The 20,492-nt window shown below is 44.6% G+C and overlaps 1 protein-coding gene across 3 annotated transcripts in view; it reads right to left on the minus strand.

Moving 5' to 3' along the window:
- The window catches only part of SUMF1 (sulfatase modifying factor 1), a 103,878-nt gene extending 84,735 nt beyond the window's left edge, over nt 1–19,143 (minus strand). For 2 of the 3 annotated variants that reach the window (XM_033132304.1, XM_033132305.1), the window contains exons 1-3: nt 18,849–19,143; nt 9,678–9,851; nt 6,589–6,663 (exon numbers count right to left, since the gene is read on the minus strand). In XM_033132304.1, coding sequence (XP_032988195.1) covers nt 6,589–6,663; nt 9,678–9,851; nt 18,849–19,118 — 519 coding nt within the window. In that variant the 5' untranslated portion in view covers nt 19,119–19,143. The remainder of the gene's footprint in view (nt 1–6,588; nt 6,664–9,677; nt 9,852–18,848) is intronic. The other variant, XM_033132303.1, reaches the window with a different exon arrangement.
- Nucleotides 19,144–20,492: the final 1,349 nt, after the last annotated feature.

Here is a 20,492-nt window from a genome sequence, read left to right on the forward strand (position 1 = left end):
GGCTTGGCTTACACTGTACTCACTAAAGTTTTTCTAAAGATGATTTTTGGGGTGTGACTTCAGAATCCTGCTGGGGTGCAAGGCATTTCTCATTAGGTAACTGAACCATATCCTCACCAATGGCTCTCTTTCTGGCTTAGAGTCTTCACCCCACTGTAATAATAAAAGAGAGGGTTAAGCTGCACTATTCCTTGCCTTTGACTCTGGCTCAGGTTATTTGTTATCATCCACATAACAACAGACCCAGCACTATTTGGACAGATATGAATATCTGAAAATTGTTTTTTATTTTAAAAAAAGAAGAAGCCTTGGTAATTCTGATTCCTCAATGAAATTGGCTTTGAAAAGAACTTCTCAAAATAGCTTACCCTCCTTCATTATCAAGGACACATATTCAGGAATTTTTTTCCTTATAATATTAACAATTTAGAAAATGTCAAACCACAAACCAAGAGATAATCATTGCTTCTCAGGCTCCCAGCAAGAGCAACGGCTTTCTCCCCATCACAAAGCCATACCTCCTGCCAAAGATTTATGAGATATCTTAGTAACACAATTATAAAAATGAAACATACTTTTTAGATATTAAATATTTTAAATACTATCCCTTCAACAATAGGAGGTAACATACCCTTAAACAAACAAAAATACAAAAAAGCTAGCATTAATCCTTTCTAGAATTTAATTTCTATACCTTTTAAGATTCTTGTTTCAAATTCAGCATCCAAATAATAATCACAACTAAGTCAATTTCATTAGGCATGTGTGCTCTGTTTTGAACCATTAAATTCATACAATTTCAGACATATTTTACAAGCAAACCCTAAAAGCCAGCTCAATGTTAAAATGAGTAAATGATAAAAACTCTCAACAAAGTGGGAACAGAGGGAACATATTGCAACATAATAAAGGCCACATATGACAAACCTACAGCTAATATCCTACTCAATGGTGAAAGATGAAAGCTTTTCTCTAAGATCAGGAACCAGACAAGGATGCCCTCTATCACTACTTTGTTCGACATAGTAGTGGAAGTCCTAGCCACAGCAATCAGACAAGACAAAGAAATAAAAGGCATCCAAATTGAAAAGGAAAAAGGAAAACTGTCACTATTTGCAGATGACATGATACTATATATGGAAAACTCTAAAAACTCCACCAACAAAACTCTTAGAACCAATAAATGAATTTGATAAGTTGCAAGATACAAAATCAATATACAGAAATCTGCTGTGTATCTACACACCAATAACAAACAATCAGGAGAAATTAAGAAAACAATCCCATTTACAACTGCATCAAAAAGAATTAAATACCTAGGACTAAATTTAACAAAATAGGTGAAAAAGACCTGCACTCTGAAAACTATAAGACACAAGAGAAAGAAATTAAAGAGGATACAAATAAATGGAAGGATATACCATGCTCATGGATTGGAAGGATTAATATGGTTAAAAATGTCCTTACTACCTAAAGCAATATACAGATTCAATGCAATACCTATTAAAATACCAATAGCATTCTTCTCAGAACTAGAACAACTAATCCTAAAATCTACATGGAACCACAAAAGACCCCAAATAGCCAAAGAAATCCTGAGAAAGAACAATGTGGGAGGTATCACACTCATTGATATCAAACTATACTAAAGAGCTACAATAATCAAAACAGTATGGTACTGGCATAAAAACATATAATGGAACGGAATAGAGAGCATTATATGGTCAATTAATCTATTACAAAGTCAGCAAGAAAATACAATGGGGTATTTTCTCGTCAGTAAGTGGTGTTTGAAAAACTGGACACATGCCAGAAAATGAAACTGGACCACTTTCTTATACCCTATACAAAAATAAACTCAAAATGGATTAAAGACCTGAAAACATAAAACTTCTAGAAGAAAATATGGGCAGTAAATTCTTTGACATCAGTCTTAGCAACATCTATTTGGTAATGTCTCCTTGGGGAAGGGCAACCACAACAAAAATAAATGGGACTACATCAAACTAAAAAGTTTTTGCACAGTGAAGGAAAACATTAACAAATAAAAAAGACAACCTACTAAGTGGAAGAATATAATCTCCAATGATATATCTAATATCATGCTCATGGATTGGAACAATTAATATTGTTAAAACGCTTTGGTTAATATCCAGAATATATAAGGAACTGATACAACTTAACACCAAAAAAAAAAAAAAAAGAAACAATTTAATTAAAAAATGGGCAGAGGACCTGAATAGACATTTCTCCAAAGAGGACATGCAAATGGCCAATAGACACATGAAAAGATGCGCAATATCACTAATCATTAGAGAAATGCAAATCAAACCCACAAGATATCACCTCACACCTGTCAGGATAGCTATCATCAATAAATCAACAAATAACAAGTGTTGGCGAGGATGTGGAGAAAAGGGAACCCTTGCAAACAGTTAGTGGAAATGTAAATTGGTGCAGCCACTATGGAAAACAGTATGAGAGCTCCTCAAAAAATTAAAAATAGAACTACCTTATGATCCAGCAATTCCACTTCTGGGTGTTTATCCAAAGAAAACAAAAACACTGATTCAAAATCATATATGTACCCCTATGTTCACTGCAGCATTATTTACATTAGCCAAGGTATGGAAGCAATGTAGGTGTCCATCAATAGATGAATGGAGTATTACTCAGCAATAAAAACAGAATAAAATCTTGCCATTGTGACAACATGGATGGACCTCAAGGGTATCACGCTAAGTTAAATAAGTCAGAAAGAGAAAGACAAATACCATATGGTTTCACTTATGTGTGGAATCTAAAGTAGTAAAACAAATCAAAACAAAAACAGACCTGCAGATACAGAAAACAAGCTGATAGTGGCCAAAGTGGAGTGGAAAGAGTGGATGGGTGAAAAGAAAATGTGTATGAATATCATAAATAAATAAATAGGAAAAGGACTCATAAGAACTTGAAGAGGCAGTCACTCCAAAATAGGAAATTTTGACTTTCAAAAGGCATGATCCCAAGTGAATAAACCCATAAAATATTTTTAAATCCATTAAGTTCATGAAAATATTTTTTTAATCGGGTGATTACATAAATCTACATTTGTGATAAAACTACATAGAACTAAATACACGCGCGTGCACGCACACACACACACACACACACACACAAATACATATAAAACTGGTGAAACCAGACAAAGCTAAGGGGTTGTATCAACTGTCAACTTCCTGGTTGTGAAACCGTCCTCGAGTTACACAAGATGTTATCATTGGAGGAGGCTGGAGGAAAGGTACACAGGACTTCTCTGTACTATTTCTTATGCCTACATGTAAATCTACAGTTACCTTTACATGTTTCATTAAAAAATATCAATTGATCACTTTTGGAGAGTAGTAGGGAACCGATTCATTGTCTTAAAAGCTGGTAAAGAATCAAGCATTGACCATACCTTCCTACCTTTCCTACATGAACTGTACCAATGGTTAAGAAAATAGCGGGTGGAGGGGACCATCTCTTCACAAAAGTACCTCAATTAATAAACGACAAAAATAAATTAGATTATCAGCATCTAACAACCCCCAATGAATTCACGGGTCCGGTCTAGGCACGGAGCACCAGAAGCAGGTAGCATCACAAGAGGGACAAACATATCTTAGGAACCTGCTGGTGAAAGAACACGCCACGCCCCGAGGTCTTGCCACAGGGTTCAAACACAAGTCTGCTCAGACCTGTGGATCCGGCTACCGGGTTGCAGGAAACACAGAGGACAGGAAACAGGTGAGCGAGGGCAACCAGCAAAATGCAGGCCATGGGAAAGTCTACAGGTTAAACGGCCTGGATTCTTCCAGAGGTGAACTGTTGGGAAGAAAGGGGAGACAGCTGAGCAACGGAAGGGAATCCTAGAGTGAGTGTAAGACGACACAAACTTCCTTTAAGTGGGAAAGATTAAGCCACGGTCGTCGCGGGATGTACAGCTGGTGATACTACTACGTATAAAGAAACGCAGGGACGTGTCTACTTTAAAAGGCAGCATAGTGACAGAGAGAGGTCATGATCAGGGTGGCACACGGACGGGGTAGCTGGGCAGGTAGCAAAAGTCCAATCCCTGACTAGGGGATGGTCACGAGCACGTTTACCTTAGGGTAACTCAGTCAGCTGCACACCTGCTTTGTGTGGCTTCCTGTGTTTGTGTTTTACTTTACAACAAAAAGGGTTTAAAAAAAAAAAAAGGAAATTTATCTCACTATTGTAACCTTATGACACATTTAAATCAATTACATTTATTTAAAATAATTATATGAAACATTTAAACTAATTACATGAAAGTAAATATTATAAAATAATTATATTTAAAATAATTACGTGAAAGTAAACCCAATTATTACATTCTAGCTAGCTACAGTAGCCTGGAGAAGGTTCCTAGGGGCCTATTTTCTGTGTTAAAAAGGAGACTAAGGAGTGTTAATGACAGGCTAGCACCCACAGGAGACTTTGCCTTGACTTAACCAGGGCTTGAAAGAGACCTGGAGAGGGAATAACTTCCTCATCCCGCGAGCAAGGTTATCTTCCGCTGGCTGTGGACCACCGTAACTCATCTCCTTTGTCACTCAGTGTCAGCTCATGGACCATCTGCTGAAAACATGGGGTTAAAAACAGGTCTGGAGCACGAGATACATCAGACCTAAGAGGGGGCTGAAAAAAACAAAAACTTAGCTCCCTCGGATCATTAGCAGGTCCCATTTATTCGTTCCGACCCTTTTAAACATGCGTAAAAGGTTTGCTTTTCCATTATGAGCACTGAAGCAAGTGGCTGGCACTCATCGGTGAGAGCTGCTCACCCTGGTCCTGGCTACGAGCACACACACCTCGCCAGGCACTCACGGGGCACCGCAGAGCCCACGGTCAGCCTCAGCCTTTCCGCCTAACGTGTTTGGAGGTGCTCGGTGACGAGAGGCCCTAGATCCGAAAGCGCAAACACAAAATTACGTGCGAAGGCCCTCCCCCATCTGAATTCCCTTATCTCGAAACAAGGGGCCACATCCTGCGCTGCTGACTCATCAGCACGAGGCCAATCTGACCTCAAAGCCCTTTAAAAAAAAGGAAAGAAAGCGTGTATCAGATTATATAAAAGGCCTGTAATATGAACTTGTGATGAGCTCAGAAATCTGTGACACTCAAATGGAGTTCAGACGTGTTTTCAAAACATTTATCTAAAATGCATACAAAGAAGTGGCCTGATCTCCTATAAATGACGTGAGAGCACGTCTGGTTTTACCTCGTCTTTTCCCTCCACGTTCTGCTACATTCGTATGAAGCGAAAGAACAAGAGAGCTAGGTCAGAGGAATTTTTCTGACACTGCTGCTCAGCAGAGAAGAGCGACGCCAACACAGAAGACCAAGTTAGGGCAGGAGTTAAAGGAACTTGAACAACAAAGGAAGATTCGGGCTGATTCCTGCCTTCAACGCCCGTGTTGTAACCCATCTCCCTGAGTGGCTGACCCGTGTCCACTCTTCTCTCCGCCCCAAGGCCTCTCCTGCCCTCTCTGGCCTCCTTGTAGTGTGACGCCTCCACTTCCAGCTCACCCACACTCCTTTCCTGTTATTATCTATTCTGCCTCCTCATGAGACGTGTGTGTAAACACGCACACACCCACGGGCCTGCTAACAGGTCTGGAACAGAAGCTGCAAAGCCCACTCCCCACACAGCTGCCTGTAGAGACGCAGTCCACTGGTGTCCACGATTTCTGAGGGAAACGCACCTAGATCACATCCCTGGACCCTCTGCATGAGAAGGGCACGCTCCTGGGTGTAGGGGCCGGTCCCCTGGGTGGAGGGGCCGGTCCCCTGGGTGGAGGGACCAGTCCCCTGGGTGTAGGGGCCGGTCCCCTGGGTGGAGGGGCCAGTCCCCTGGGTGTAGGGGCCGGTCCCCTGGGTGGAGGGGCCGGTCCCCTGGGTGGAAGGGCCGGTCCCCTGGGTGGAGGGGCTGGTCCCCTGGGTGTAGGGGCCGGTCCCCTGGGTGTAGGGACAGGTCCCCTGGGTGGAGGGGCCGGTCCCCTGGGTGGAGGGGCCGGTCCCCTGGGTGGAAGGGCCGGTCCCCTGGGTGGAAGGGCCGGTCCCCTGGGTGTAGGGACAGGTCCCCTAGCTCCAGTTCCCACGACTATCCAGGGCGAAAAGCCCTTTCATGAGTAACACTCTGGTCACATGAATTCACGATTAAATAGGAAGCTGTCACTCCACACCAACACCTGACGCGACGACAACTTGAAGAACAGAAGTTAAAACTAGTCCCATTTTAACCCTCCATGGCAGCAATGGCTAAGAGCAAATGGAACCCAGAAACATCTAGAGCCTGAGTGCGCCCTACTTAGCAACACCACGTGTTCTCAGTGCACAGCACAGAAGCTCAGGTCAGACCCGACCTTTCAGCCACCCTCCTGGGCTGCGCCAATTTCCTCAAGATAAGGTGCACTGGCCGCTGGGCGAATCTACGGTGACAGATGGGTAGGTGCTGGGGGAGGGGAGGGTGGCTTTGTCACCCGAGCCCTTTCCAACGAGCCGTAGAGAAATACAAGAGCCTGATTAAACATTACTTACTGCCTGCTGGATATCAGTCTTCACTTGCTCACTCAACATGCCTTCGAAGACAAAGGAGTCGCCAAACTTCTCAGCCTGTGAGGAAAAAGGAAATACAACCCTGAAAAGGGTAGGAACGTGTTCCACGTGTGCCATTTTCTCTGCACGTTGTTAACATGGATCTTTTAGTCCAAGTAAACTTAAGTTTCTCTTGTGACTTCCCAGAGGATTCAGAAATGCCTTAAAAGGATCTGGATTCGTTTTAAAACAGGTGACTGTCACTTACAGAGACCATTTTCAGTCAAGGCTCATTTGCAGACAGGAAGAGATTAGCTTTTGAGAACGCAATTCTTCCTGTTGATGAAACACACGTCCCCAAGTATTACAAATGGCTTTGGAAAATGCCGTATTCTTTACACTAGAGAATTCACAAACCACCACTGTCCTTCACTCCACTCCTGGAATCTGGCTGAAAGAATTGTATGGCATTGTTTGCTGATATTCTGACACATTCTGGCTCCACTAAGGTGTCAACCGTGCTTATAAATGTCAAGCAGCCAATGGAAATCCGCATTTCATTGACTTTTATCTAACATGACTGCATCTGCCTGGTTCTCTGTTATATGGGACCAGACCCCCCTCCTCATCCCTTGGTCTCCTCTTCTAGTTTTCCTCCTCTGTGTCTGACTCTTCCTACCTCTCCTGAAACCCACGGGCTCTCCTTCCAGCCCCTAAACACTTGCTGTCAGGGTCCTGCTCTTCCTCCTCTACACCTGAGCCCTCGCGCTCTGTGCAGGTGAGGTCACCTGGCCAGCTGGTGACAGGCCACACAGCTCCCCATGCCCTGAGACTGATTCGGGAGGTCTGGGGTGAGGGCAGGGCCTGCACGTGGGGACAGCTCAGCTGGGGGTTCTAACACCGGCGGTCCAGGAGGTCACAGTTTGAGACCCAGGACCTGCTGCCGGACACCCTCTTTCAGTCTCATCGTCGTCAAGGCGGCCAGAACATCAAACGACTCTCCATGTCTCCCTCCAGGCCTGTTCTGCCCTCCCTGGATGGTATCAGCTGCCTCCTGGATCCCAGGATTTCAGCAAACTCCTTTTCCTGCAGGGAGCCCCTTGTGTCCTCGTCACCCCGCTCTTCCTCCTGTGCTCCCCATACCACCCCCATCCTGGTACCTACGCCAGTCCTTCATCCAACAACATGCACCAAACACCTACCACATGCCCAGCTTTGGGCTGAAGGACACAGATTCGAGGTCAATATTAGATAGGCACGGTCCTGGTCCTTCTAGCACTTACATGTGAAGGCACAGACAAAAATCAAGTCACAAAAGGAAGAAAATAATTACAACTTCATTTGACCTTGTAAGGCAAAGAGTATCGAGAGAAGACTCTTTTGGAGAGAGTGAGCAGACGAAGAGTCCACAAGCTAAGATGACTCAGGAATGAGAAGGAGCCAGCCATGCAAAATGGGGGACCGGCAAGGGGGCAGGAAATTCGAGGTGGGAGGAAATGTGGGCCCCCAAGATGGAGAAGACTGTGCAGTTTTCAAGGAACAGAAACAAGACCAGCCGGGCTAGAACATGGTGAGTGAGTGGAGTGTGACGTAAAATATATTTGGAGGGACAGAAAAAACTGTAAAGTGCCATAAAAGTATGAAGCATTTTATCCAAAGCCGGGGTTCTTCACCCTTCTTGGGCCCCAGACCCCTCTGGCAGTACGATGAAGCTTAAAGGACTTCCTTCTCAGAATGAAATGTTTAAATATGTAAAATAAAATCAATACATTTACAAAGAAAACTCATTATATCAAAATATTAATAAAACAAATTAGCACTATAGTAATATATATGTGCTCTTTATTAATATATTGAATGAGATCAAGTGGCAAGTCTCATAATTATCACCATTTCTAAAGAGGGAATGAACACAAACAATATTTCGAGATGTCTGCAACAATAACGTGACACAAAATGTCTGATTTCTACCAGTGAAGTCGTAGGTCCTGCTACTACTACGGCTGGTTGTCTGCTTCATAATTAAAGGAAATGCTGAATTTCAGTTAAAATTAGTGAAAATCCAGATGTAATTTTCCCCCACCCCTGTTCCTGGACGCCCTAACTTCTGCTTTTTCTGTCTAACCTTTATGGCGAACCCTGGCCTAAGAGCCTGTCCTCAGAAGTATTCTGCGAACGTCAGCAGCCTACTGCGCAGCTGGACCTGAGAGCATCCTTACAAAATAGAAAGAACGGGCCTTCCGCATAATACAAACAGGTATGAAAAAAGACAACTGCTTCATACATTTTAGGAAATTCCAAAGCAATTTCCTAAATGCAAAATCAAATGTGATAATAATGCAAAAGTCAAATTTGAATGCTGTTTTGCTTCCAGCATTTACTCTCAAAATTTTTTTTAAATAAAAAAAGGATGTTTCGGGCTTTGAAAAGAAAATAAAAAGGACAGGGACTCCACAAACTGAGGGCGAGGATAGAGAGAAAATGGGAAGCCCACAAAACAAGTATTGTTTAGATACTTACAGAAACCTACATAAACTAGGAGACCTCTCTCTCTTCCTACTGCCATTTAGAACAGACGTCCACTTTCAGAACCTGGTGCATGGCTCTGTGACAATGACCACAGAATGAGTAGGGCCTGGGACAGCCAGGGATGGCGTACAAGTCATCAGGCCTTGGAGTAAAACCACAAAAGTCCAAAACAGCACTTCTGCACATGTCGCTCATGAAATACAAAATGCTCCTGGAACAAACGAACTGTAATTTTCAGAGGGGAAAGTGGCCTTACTTCATGTCAGGAAGCCTGAGTGGACAGTGCACTGCCCGTTATACTAAAGTGCCGACACAGGATTGTGTAATGCTGAAAAACACGGGCCCTGGGTCACGCTGGCCAGGCTGGAACCCCAGCTCCCCACTAACTCGCCGCAGATCCCTTTTCTAAGCCTCAGTTTGCTCCCTGAAAACTAACCTGCCTTGTGGAGTTGCCCTGAGAATTAAGTTCAGTAAAACCATAAGCAAAATGCTTAGCGCGGCACCAGGCGCACCATAAAAAGTGGGTTGGAAGGCAGCTCTCCCTCCCCATGTGACCCCAGTACCTCGGTCAAGTAGCCGGTGGAGTTGACGAACTTCTCAAATTCGGCGTTACTGACTTCGTAGGCGTCCATGTAAAAGGCATCGATGGTGACGCTCCTTGCGGGTGCCTCCCCGTCCTGCTTTACCTGAGGGTCGTCCGTGCCCATGGTAAACACGCCGGCAGGGACGAGGACCATCTGCAGGGAAAGGGGAGCGGGAAGTCACGCCGCAGCGCCCGACCGCCGGCGTGAAGCTCAGACCGCTGGCACTAAGAAGCGCCCAGGAGCCAGCAAAGGCCCGTCACGGAAGTCACTGTCACATCAGCCAGATCACCCCGTGCTCCAAAGGCAGGCAGGCCTCGTCGCCAAAAGTACAAGTCTTTAGAAAAGTAGTCTCTTTAGTCTACGTGATGCATGAAAGCATGTCCACAAAAAGGCAGGTGCGCCACCATTCATAGCAGCATTGTTCCTGAAAGCCAAAAAATACTCAGAGCAACTCACCTGTCCATCAACTGAAGAACGGCTCGACAAAATGTGGTACGTCCTACAAGGGAATACTATTCGGCCAGAAAAAGGAATGAGGTACACGTACACGCTACAAATGGATGAACCTTGAAAACACTGCACTGAGTGAATGAATCCACGCACAGAGGCCACATATTGTATGACTCCGTTCACAAAAAATTCCCAGAATAGGCGAATCCAGAGAGAGAAACACAGGTGAGAAGGGGAATGATTGCTGAAGGGGTACAAAGATTCTCTGCGGGATGATGACATGTTCTGGACTTAGTGATGATAACTGTGAAACCTTGTGATTATACTAAAAACCACTAAATTGTAGACTTTGAAAAGGTGGATTTTATGGTACGTCATCTACCTCAAGTTTTTTTTAAAAAAAGAACACAATCATACCATCTGTCAGAAATATACTGTGCAGACACATTATTTGCTAATCATTTGAGTGAAAAGTCAACTCATTGCCTTCTCAGCAGCTTAAGAATGGTCAAATCTCTGATCCAGAAAACACGGGTTCAAATTTAGAAAGGAAATAAAGGAAACCAAAGGAGATAATGAGTGGGAATAAAAGGAGAGAACGTGGCTTAGCAATAACAGCAGGTAAGTTAGGAAAACGAGATCAGAAGACACAGAAATGACCAATGAACAGCCCTTGGCTCCTACTTCCTATTTGCACCAACTGTCTTTGCTAGTGGTTCCCTTCAATTCTGTGCACGTATTTCCCAACAAAAATGGAGCTGTTTGCATCAGTGACACACGGGTAATAAATGTCCTATTCTTTGTCCAAGGTATTACCATTATCCTAAGAATTCCTACTCGACTACTCCCAGCCCTTATCCCAACATTACAGGTCACCTAGTCGGACCGGATCTCCCAAACATCCGTCCCTCTAGTCTCCCCTTTTCTATTCACGGACACTGCAGTCACTCACAATTGGTCTCTCAGTCTCGTCTCGTCCTTTCATATCCCTCCTTGCTCCTAAGCCACCCGCCTTCCATCCACTCATTCATTCCACAACCTGAAGCCCTTACTGAACTTTCTGAAATGCTAGTCAGTCTTCTGCACCCGGTACAATTTATGACAGCTATTAGTAACCGAAAAAGACTGGGGACAACCTCAGTGTTCATCAGCAGTGGAACTGTGATGCTTTTACTCTCCTGACACGGAGAGATGTGACCCAGGTAAAGAGCTAAGTGAACAAAACAAGACACACTCAGTGGGCACAGTCTCCTGTCACGGGGGTGAAAACGCGGCGGGGGGAGAACGCATCTTCCCACGTGTTCCTGTTTGCTTGTACCTGCAGACATAGCTCTGGGAGGACCCACGAGGACCTGAAGCAGTGGTTGTCTGAGGGGGCGGCTACCAGGCAAGCAGGAAACCTTGAGCTGCACACTCTTCTGTATTCGTTTTCACTTCTATTGCACGTAAATGTGCTGAGTATTCAAAGAACGAAACCACCAAGTAAGGTATCAGTGTGATCACGCTACTTCCCTACTTTAATTCTCCAGGCAGCCCCGTCTCCTCTCAGGGTAAAATGAAAGAACTAAACCTCAGAGCCTGATGTCTCACCATTTTGCTTAAATGAAGTCCACGTGCACTCGGACTGTTTGTAAACAACACACAAGTTCAAGGCTCAGCTCCTCCAGGAGGCCTTTCCTTCCTGCATCCCCCTCCCCTGGCGAGGTCACACACCCCTCAGGCGGGCCCCTCTGATGAATGCCTCTACCTGACATCTGACACACACAGTATTTTAATAACGTGTTTTCACCTTCCCTAGATCCCGGGCTCCTTGGGAACCAGAAACAAAGTTTTCCATTTCTATATCCCCAGCACCTAGCATGGTGCTTAATTCACGGCAGACACTGAAAAGGAAAGAAAAACTTTATTGACTGAACAAGTGAGGTCATGAATATAAAGAGGGATTTATCATTTGAATTATTCCAAATTGTAACAACAGGGCCGGCCCGGTGGCTCAGGCAGTTGGAGCTCCGTGCTCCTAACTCTGAAGGCTGCCGGTTCCATTCCCACATGGGCCAGTGGGCTCTCAACCACAAGGCTGCTGGTTTGATTCCTCGAGTCCCGCAAGGGATGGTGGGCAGCGCCCCCTGCAACTAAGACTGAACATGGCACCTTCAGCTGAGCTCCCAGATGGCTCAGTTGGTTGGAGCGTGTCCTCTCGACCACAAGGTTGCCGGTTCAATTCCCACAGGGGATGGTGGGCTGCGCCCCCTGCAACTAGCAACGGCAACTGGACCTGGAGCTGAGCTGCGCCCTCCACAACTAAGATTGAAAGGACAACAACTTGACTTGGAAAAAAGTCCTGGAAGTACACACTGTTCCCCAATAAAGTCCTGTTCCCCTTCCCCAATAAAATCTTAAAAAAAAAAAATTTTAACAACAAAAATTCCAATTCTTTCCCAGCACAGTCTCAGACACAGACCGCATGTCTGCCCACAAGTGAGACCTCTGAGACAGATTCTGCTCGAGGACTGAACCAGGTTCACACGTTATTCTCGTTAATTCCCCAAGCATCTGAAGCACAAGATTCTTGAGCCCTGAGAAAGTAGGGCTTTACACAGGTCTGCAAAGCAGCAGAACAACAAGAGGCCTTGGAGGAAAGCTTTAAGTGCAGTCTTAAGATGACTATTAAAATGATTTAACGAAAGGTTTCATAAAGACTTACAGAAAAAAAAAAAGCTTCCAGGCAGCAGACAATCAGGTCCTGTTCTGAGGACAGGTATGCAGCCCTCGGCCACAGGAAGCTCTGCCCGCTGCACCTCAGACCGCGCTCCGGGCACCTCATTTCTCATCCTCCGCTCCGTCAAGGTGAGTGAGTACCAGCAGTGCTACGACAATCTCGACTTCCGCTGTGGGCTCCTAGCCTCGTTTTGTCTTTTTCTTTTTTCCTTTTCTCTTTTCCTCCTTTCATTAACCATCAGAGATAGCCGGCCCTGAATAAGCCACATTTCCAGTCTGGAAGCTGTAGATAAAAACCGTCTGCATTGCTCTGAGTGGACCATAATTTCCCATCTGTACTAGTGCAGTGAGGTGTCCTGTCCTACACACGCGAGAAGCCGTTCGAGTGAAATCCAGAGGGTCAGGTGTCTCACTGCACAGGCTCTTAAGCCACAAAAAAAGGAACCGATTTAACCAAGGCCTCACGGAAAGTCCACATTCAAACAACCCACTCCTCCTCAAAAGTAAGTTCAAACGCCTCTACCACCCCAGTTGCTGCCACCGCCACTCAAGCCAGAAGCGCAGGTGACGTCTAGAATTACTAGAACCGTACTGGGCTACACTCTCCGGCCAGGTGCAGCGGGCACGTACTTTTACCCACATGGCACCAACTCCCCCATAAAAATCCCTGACACCCCTTGGAAAACCACGTCTTCCCCAGCGTAAGGACCTATCAGGCCTGGCCAATCATGGCTTTCTTCTGACCACAGACGTATAGTTACAGATAAGCCCGTGACCAATCAAGTTCATGAGAACTTTTGCTGGAGCTATGAGGACAGAACTTTCTTTTCTGGCTATTTGATCAGTAGGAATAGGGACATTACCTGAAAATGAAGCCAACATAGGAGACCAACCAAGAGACAGCCAGAAAGAGAGACCTGGCGATGCCGCCTGAGGCCCTGGGTCCAGCATGTCTGAGGTCCTTTGTACTCTTCAACTCGCAACTACGGAAGCCCATAAATGCCCTCCCCCCACCTTTTTCCTGCTTAAGCCAGTTCTGTCATTTCTTTCACTTGCTCCTATGAGATTTTTGTCTTACACACAAAAATGAATTAAGTTTACCTGCAACTCTTCTGTGTAGCTCTTCCCCCTTTCCCTTCTTTCCTCTCCTCAAACCTAACCACCTGAAAAGCAAAAGCTCAGGAGAAAGCCAGGTGAATAACAAAAGCAGCACGCTCCTTGGATCAGTCCAGGAACTGTGGCCTTCTCTGTACAGGGCTTATCTACCTCCACCATTCTCTCCCTCAATGGCCTGCACAGACAGGCGCTGACAGATGGAATGGCATTCGAGTTTCCTCAGGCCCTGGGATTCACGGTTCCACTCAGCCTCAGGTGCCTCAGCTGTAAAGTGGGAGATAATTATTCTCACTGGATTCTCGGGAGGATGAGACACAGCAAAAGAATACTGCACAAAGGGTTCTTTAAAAAAATACCTGATACCCTTTATTCTCAATATTGTATCCACCACAAATGTAAATAATCATTCAAGAATTGTTCCAGAATGCCTAAAATGTGTAAGGCATTTGGGGGATACAGAGATTGAAGCAGGTCTAAAAACGTTTCCCACGTAGAATGAGATATCAGACACTACACAAATAACATAACATTAAAGAAAATATACAAGTTGCCATCAGACAACAAAATGCTACGGGAATTTAGAGAAAAACCAGTACTTCTTCCTGGAGGGAAGGTTTCATGGCAATCAAAGCCATGACCTGATTAGAAACATCCTCAGACAGGAAATCGAGACTGAAATCACCCAAACATACAGAGACACCACAAACAATTTTATTATCCATCATTCTAAATGACTTTCAAACAACTGTTTTGAAAGATACATGGAGATTAAAAAGTTTGCTACTTTGTTACAAAATAATAAGCTCTGTAGAAAATTGTTGGGATCATTTTCTCAATGAGAATTGTATACTTTTTCAACCAGAGGGAACTTAAATGAAAAAATTCAAATATCTACATTGTTTCCCACACCATTTTTACTGCCATAACTTTTTAGTGAAACTGCAAATTCCTTGAGGATAAAGCCCGATGCTATTTATTTCTGTCCCTCATCTCGCCAAGCGTTCACTAAATGAGTATACAAAATAAGACACACCTGAAGTGTTACATTTAAAAGTTTGACATTTCGCCCACAGAACCATACTTGTTTCTGTTTCCCAGAACACTCCTTGCTCTGGCACAATGCTTTGTGCCCATGCCATTCTCCTTCCTGGAATGTCCTTCCACTTGCTCATCCATCTCAGCTCCTGAGAATGTCTCCCCCAAGGCATAGCTCAAACGTGACCTGATTTGTCCAGGAAGAAATGAATCCTTTCTTCCTCTCCAAGTGCTTTGTACACACTTCTCCTACAGTATTGTCACTATAGAAAAATGATGCTTACATGTAAGGTTTGAGAGACAGACAGACAGACAGACACACCTTCCAGAGGGAAATGCTTTGAGGGTAGAGCATAAATTTTTTTCTTTATGCCCAGGACATAGGACAGAGTTTTACATAATATATATGCCAAATAAACATTTGTTGAATTAAACTAAATAAACAGAAAACAAAGAAAAAACAGATTCAATACAACCTAAATCAAAATCCCAGGAAGTTGTTTTACGGATAAGCAACAAGACGAATGCAAAGTTTATATGGAGAGGCATCTGACACGGCATCACCAATACGATGCAGAAGGAGAAGAACAAGGTTGAAGGGCTGCCAGTTCCTGACTTCAAGACTTCCTATACAGTGATGGTCATCAATACAGTGTGGTATTGGAGAGAGAGACGAATAGATCAACGGGACAGGCCAGAGAGCACAGAAATAGACCCACATAAATAGTCAACTGATCTTTGATGAAGGAGAACAGGCAACTCAATGGAGCAAAGATCGTCTCTTCCAACGATGGTGCTGGGACAAGTGGACGTCCACATTCAAGAAAAGACTCTAGACACAGACCTTACACCCTGCACAAAAAGTAACGCAAAATGGATCATAGACCAAAATGTGAAACATGAGACTCCTAGAAGGTAACTTAGGAGAAAACCCCGATGACTCTGGGTTTGGTGATAAAACATCAAGGGCACCATCCACGGGAGAAATTGCTGAACTGAACTTCATTAAAAACTTCTGCTCTGCAAAAGACAATGTCAAAGGAATGAGAAAATAAGTCACAGACTGGGAGAAAAGATTGCAGAAGACACATCTGATAAAGGACCATCATCTAAAATATACAAATAACTCTTAAAACTCAACAGTAAGAAAACAAGCAATACAATTTTAAAAGGGGCCAAACTCCTTAACAGACACTTCACCAAATATAAGCAGATGGCAATGATGCTCCATATCACGTGTCAACCAAAAATGCAAATCAAAATAATGAGATACCACTACACTCCTATTGTAACAGAAAGGCCAAAATCGGGACCACTGAAAACACTGACTGCTGGCAGAGTGGGGAGCAGCAGGAGCTGTCATACATTGCTGGTAGGCATGCAAACTGGGACGGCCACTTTGGAAGACAATTTAGTGGTTTCTTATAAATTAAGCTTACTCTTGCCATTTAATCCAGCAATCAGGCTCCTTGGTTTTTAACCTAAGGAACTGAAAAGTTATGTGCACACAAGCCCTGCACACGAATGTTTATAGCAACTTTATTTATAACTGGCAAAACTTAGAAGCAAGCAAGATACCTTTCAGTAGGTGACTGCATAAATCAACTATGGCTCGTATACCCAAACAAGGGAATGTTATTCAGCAATAAAATGAAATATGTAAGATATCAAGCCATGAAAACACAAGGAGGCAACTTAAATGTATACAACTAAGTGAAAAAAGCCAATCGGAAAAGGCTACATACTATATGATTCCAACTATACATTCTGGAAAAGGCAAAACTATGGAGACAATAAAAAGATCAGTAGTTGCCAGTGGGGTGGAGAGGAATGAATAGGCGGGTCACAGAGGATTTTTAGGGCAGTGAAAATACTTTGCATGATACTATCATGATGGATACACATGTCATTATACATTTGTCCAAAGCCACAGAATGTACGCCACCAAAAGTGAACCTAAAGAAAACTCTGAACCTTGGGTGATTCTGACATTATCAATTGTAACATACCAGTTTGGTGGGGCATGTTGACAAGAAGGGGGGCTGTGTAGGTGTGGGCACAGGGTGTCTGGGAAATCTCTGCACCTTCCTCTCAATTCTGCTGTGAACCTAAAACTGCTCTAAAATAAAGTCTTTAAAAAATAAAGAAAAAAAAGTCCATCACTACAACCATGTACCTCTCCCATAACATTGTACTTCCTGAATTTAGAATAAATAGCTAAGTGTCAGATTTAGACCCAAGTCAATCCGCACACGAACTAAAATATGTGAAGCCAAGGAAAACGAGAGATAAAGAACTGCCTCCTATGAAGTATTTTTGTCTTGATAACAAGGCTACTTCAGGTTCAATCATTGAATTAAAAGTCTTCGAAGGCTGTGGGCTGTGTTCACAGCACCCCTAGCTTATTAACAGCTTGGGATGCCTCCAAACATTATAGGGAGTGAATGCAACAACTAGCCAAAGATGACCCACACAATACCCAGTCTGGACACAAAGCCACTCTAAAGGGATGGAAAAAACGTACATTTTATAGATGTGATTCAAGAAATATTGCCGCCCACATCCCATTCTGGAGCCAATAGCAAGTTGGAGCACTTCAATGAGGAATGTTCAGTACTGGCCAGAAGGTTCTAGGCAAAGTCTTGAGACCGACCAATGTGTACATGCAAATAAGGCAGCGGCTCTGTTAGTTACAAAGTGGACAAAGAGATGCAGGGCTCCCTCTTTAGGAGGAGAAACTGATCCTCAATCACCATGCAGATTAGAGAGGAATTAAAATCAACTATGGCCGATACGAGGACAGTAACCAGGGCTCCCCACCACACAAAAGGTAAACGCTCATAATGCAGGTCATCCTCTGAGGAACAACAGGAAATAGTTTAAAGGCCTGTAATTACACAGGATGGAGAAACAGTGAGAAAGCCAGCCACCAGCCTCCACGCACTCCGTACCTGAGACACAAAGTTCCGGTCCTGACCCCACCAACTTCCCAGCCTGCGTGGGGAACGGCACTCACAGACAAGCATCTCTAGTGACTGTTCTGTCAGAGTAAACCCGTACTACTGGGTCGGCAAATGGAAATACTGAAGGGGAAAGAAAGTGGGACGGAAAAAAGGAGGAATGGGTGCAGTTCTAGGTCTACTGTTAATAGAAGGAGCACTGCTTTGGGAGTCAGACACCTGGGTTCTCCTCCCAGGAGTTTCTCCACAACCGCACCAATGTGCAAAGTACCTGGCAGATAGAAAGAATAAAGCAATAGTTGTTCCTTACACATCCTAGCTCCTAACACAGCCAGGCACTGGGCCAGTGAAAGACAAATAACAGTAACAAAGCAACTTCTGCACACTGGGTCCTTCCTGGGTACGTGCTAACGGGCTGGGGATGACAGGATAGGACAAGTCCTCGCCCACAGCAGCAGTCTACTGGAACAGACAACCGATAAGTTTCCAAAAATACCAGAGACACTGAGACCCAGGGCCCTGGTTCCTTCACAGCTACTAAGAGAGGAGCGCAGGCTTCAAGCCGAATCCATCTGCCTTCAACTGGAGAATCTCACCAATAAGACAGGGTGAAGGGAGGAGGAAACAGGGAGTGAGAAGTAGGGACATGAGGGACAACTGTCCGCGAACCACACGCCCGGATGCTCAGAATTAAGCTGAGCCCCGAGAGCCAGCCGGCTGGGGGGTGAGGAAGGAGGAAGTCCTCCTCACAGGGGATGAGCAGGCGTGGTTGGCGGGGTGCCTCCAATCCTCACTGGCCTTCCTGCCACCCCATGCCAGCCCTGTCCACACCCCGGCCGCCCCACCCGCCTTCTAGGAATCGAGGGAGCACCTTAGCGGGCACCTGAGGTCGCTCTCCAGGGCCCGGGCCCGGGGCGTTCGCCTCACGCGAGTACCGGTGCGCGGCGGCGGCCGCCGAGCTGCCAGGCGCCCCGGGCCGCTGGGGAGTCCCGCAGCCGCACGAGCCCGCGAGGGATGCCGCGCCCGCGCCGGCCTCTTCGGCCCCCGCCGCCCCGCCCAGCAGCAAGAGCAGCGGCAGCGAAAGGACGAGACCGAGCCCGGCGCGGGGTCCACCAGCCGGCACTACCGCGGGCGCAGCCATGTTGTCCCGCGAGCCATGTGACTCTCTGGGTCACGTGGCCCCGCCCTCCTTAAAGGGCCTGAACCCCAGGCCGACAGGAAGTGGACGTGAGTCACCTACCCTCTCTCCAGGTACCTCTTTTTTGGTGCATTCGTTCCTCCTTGGCTCTGCTGACGTAAAAACCCAACAAAACCCTACAAAACTCATGGCCTTCCACAGACTTCCACTAATGTGCTCCATTATTATTTCTTGTTTGAAAAAAATCATAATCAAATTTATTTAGCACTTGCTAGATGCCAGGCACTATGCTAAATTAGCACTTTACTTTCTGCAATCTCATTTAATCCTCACAACTTGCCCAAGGTCGCATGGCAAAGAAGTGTCAAAAACGAGATTTAAACCCAGCTGCTGTGGGTCTCAGTGTCTTTAACACAGAACTTCAAACCCTGAGTTTTAAGCATTTTACTGTACTGTAGGCAATTAAATAAGCTTCTCTTAATAGGAGAATGAAAGATGAACGTGTTGAAGGACATGCCACCAACGGACGCAGTGCCAGGAGCCTAGACTGCGGGGTATGACCGTCTCTGAAAGTGGGGTCCCAGACCAGTAGAAGCCGCACCTGGCAACCGTTGGTCAGAATCTGAGACAGGACACAGCAATCCATTTTTCACAAGTTCTCCAAATGATACGAATGCACGCTGATACTCACTGAAGTTTGAGAACCACTGTTTTTATAGAACCCGATTTCTTCAGGGAACAAACAAAAAGGAAATGAAAACAAAAAGAAGATGAAGTGGGAATTTAACAGATTAAAAATAAAGTCTCAACCAACAGCAATATATGAACTTTATCTAAATACTGATTCAAACCTACTGATCTCAAAATTTTTAGGATAATCAGGGAAATGTGACCACTGAATCAAATTATGATAATCGATAAAATTAAGGAATTACTGTCAGTTTTGTTTTTAATTTTTTAAGAGTGATAATGGTATTTGTGGTATGTGGTTTTTTGTTAAAAGAATCCCTTCCTTTGAGATATATGTATTGAAATATGTATGGATAAAAAGATATGCTCTCAAGGATTTGCTTCTCAAAATATGGGTGCAGGGTTTGGGTGGCTGGAAATCAAACACGATTGTCCATGAGTTGATCACTGATGGCTGGTTTATGGATATTTGAGTATTTATTGCACTGTTCTCTCTAGTTTATGTTTGAATTTTTTAATATAAAGAAAAGTCCTGTGGTGATCATTGCTCAATACATACAAATACCAAATCATTATTTTGTACCCCTGAAACTAATATATGTCAATCATTTCTCAATTTTAAAAAGATGAAATTTTCAAAAAAGTTCTTTCCTCCGTATTTTACAGTTTGCCAAGAGCTTTCACATG

The sequence above is a fragment of the Rhinolophus ferrumequinum genome, chromosome 17 (genome assembly GCF_004115265.2).
Source record: "Rhinolophus ferrumequinum isolate MPI-CBG mRhiFer1 chromosome 17, mRhiFer1_v1.p, whole genome shotgun sequence".
Classification (NCBI taxonomy): domain Eukaryota; kingdom Metazoa; phylum Chordata; class Mammalia; order Chiroptera; family Rhinolophidae; genus Rhinolophus; species Rhinolophus ferrumequinum.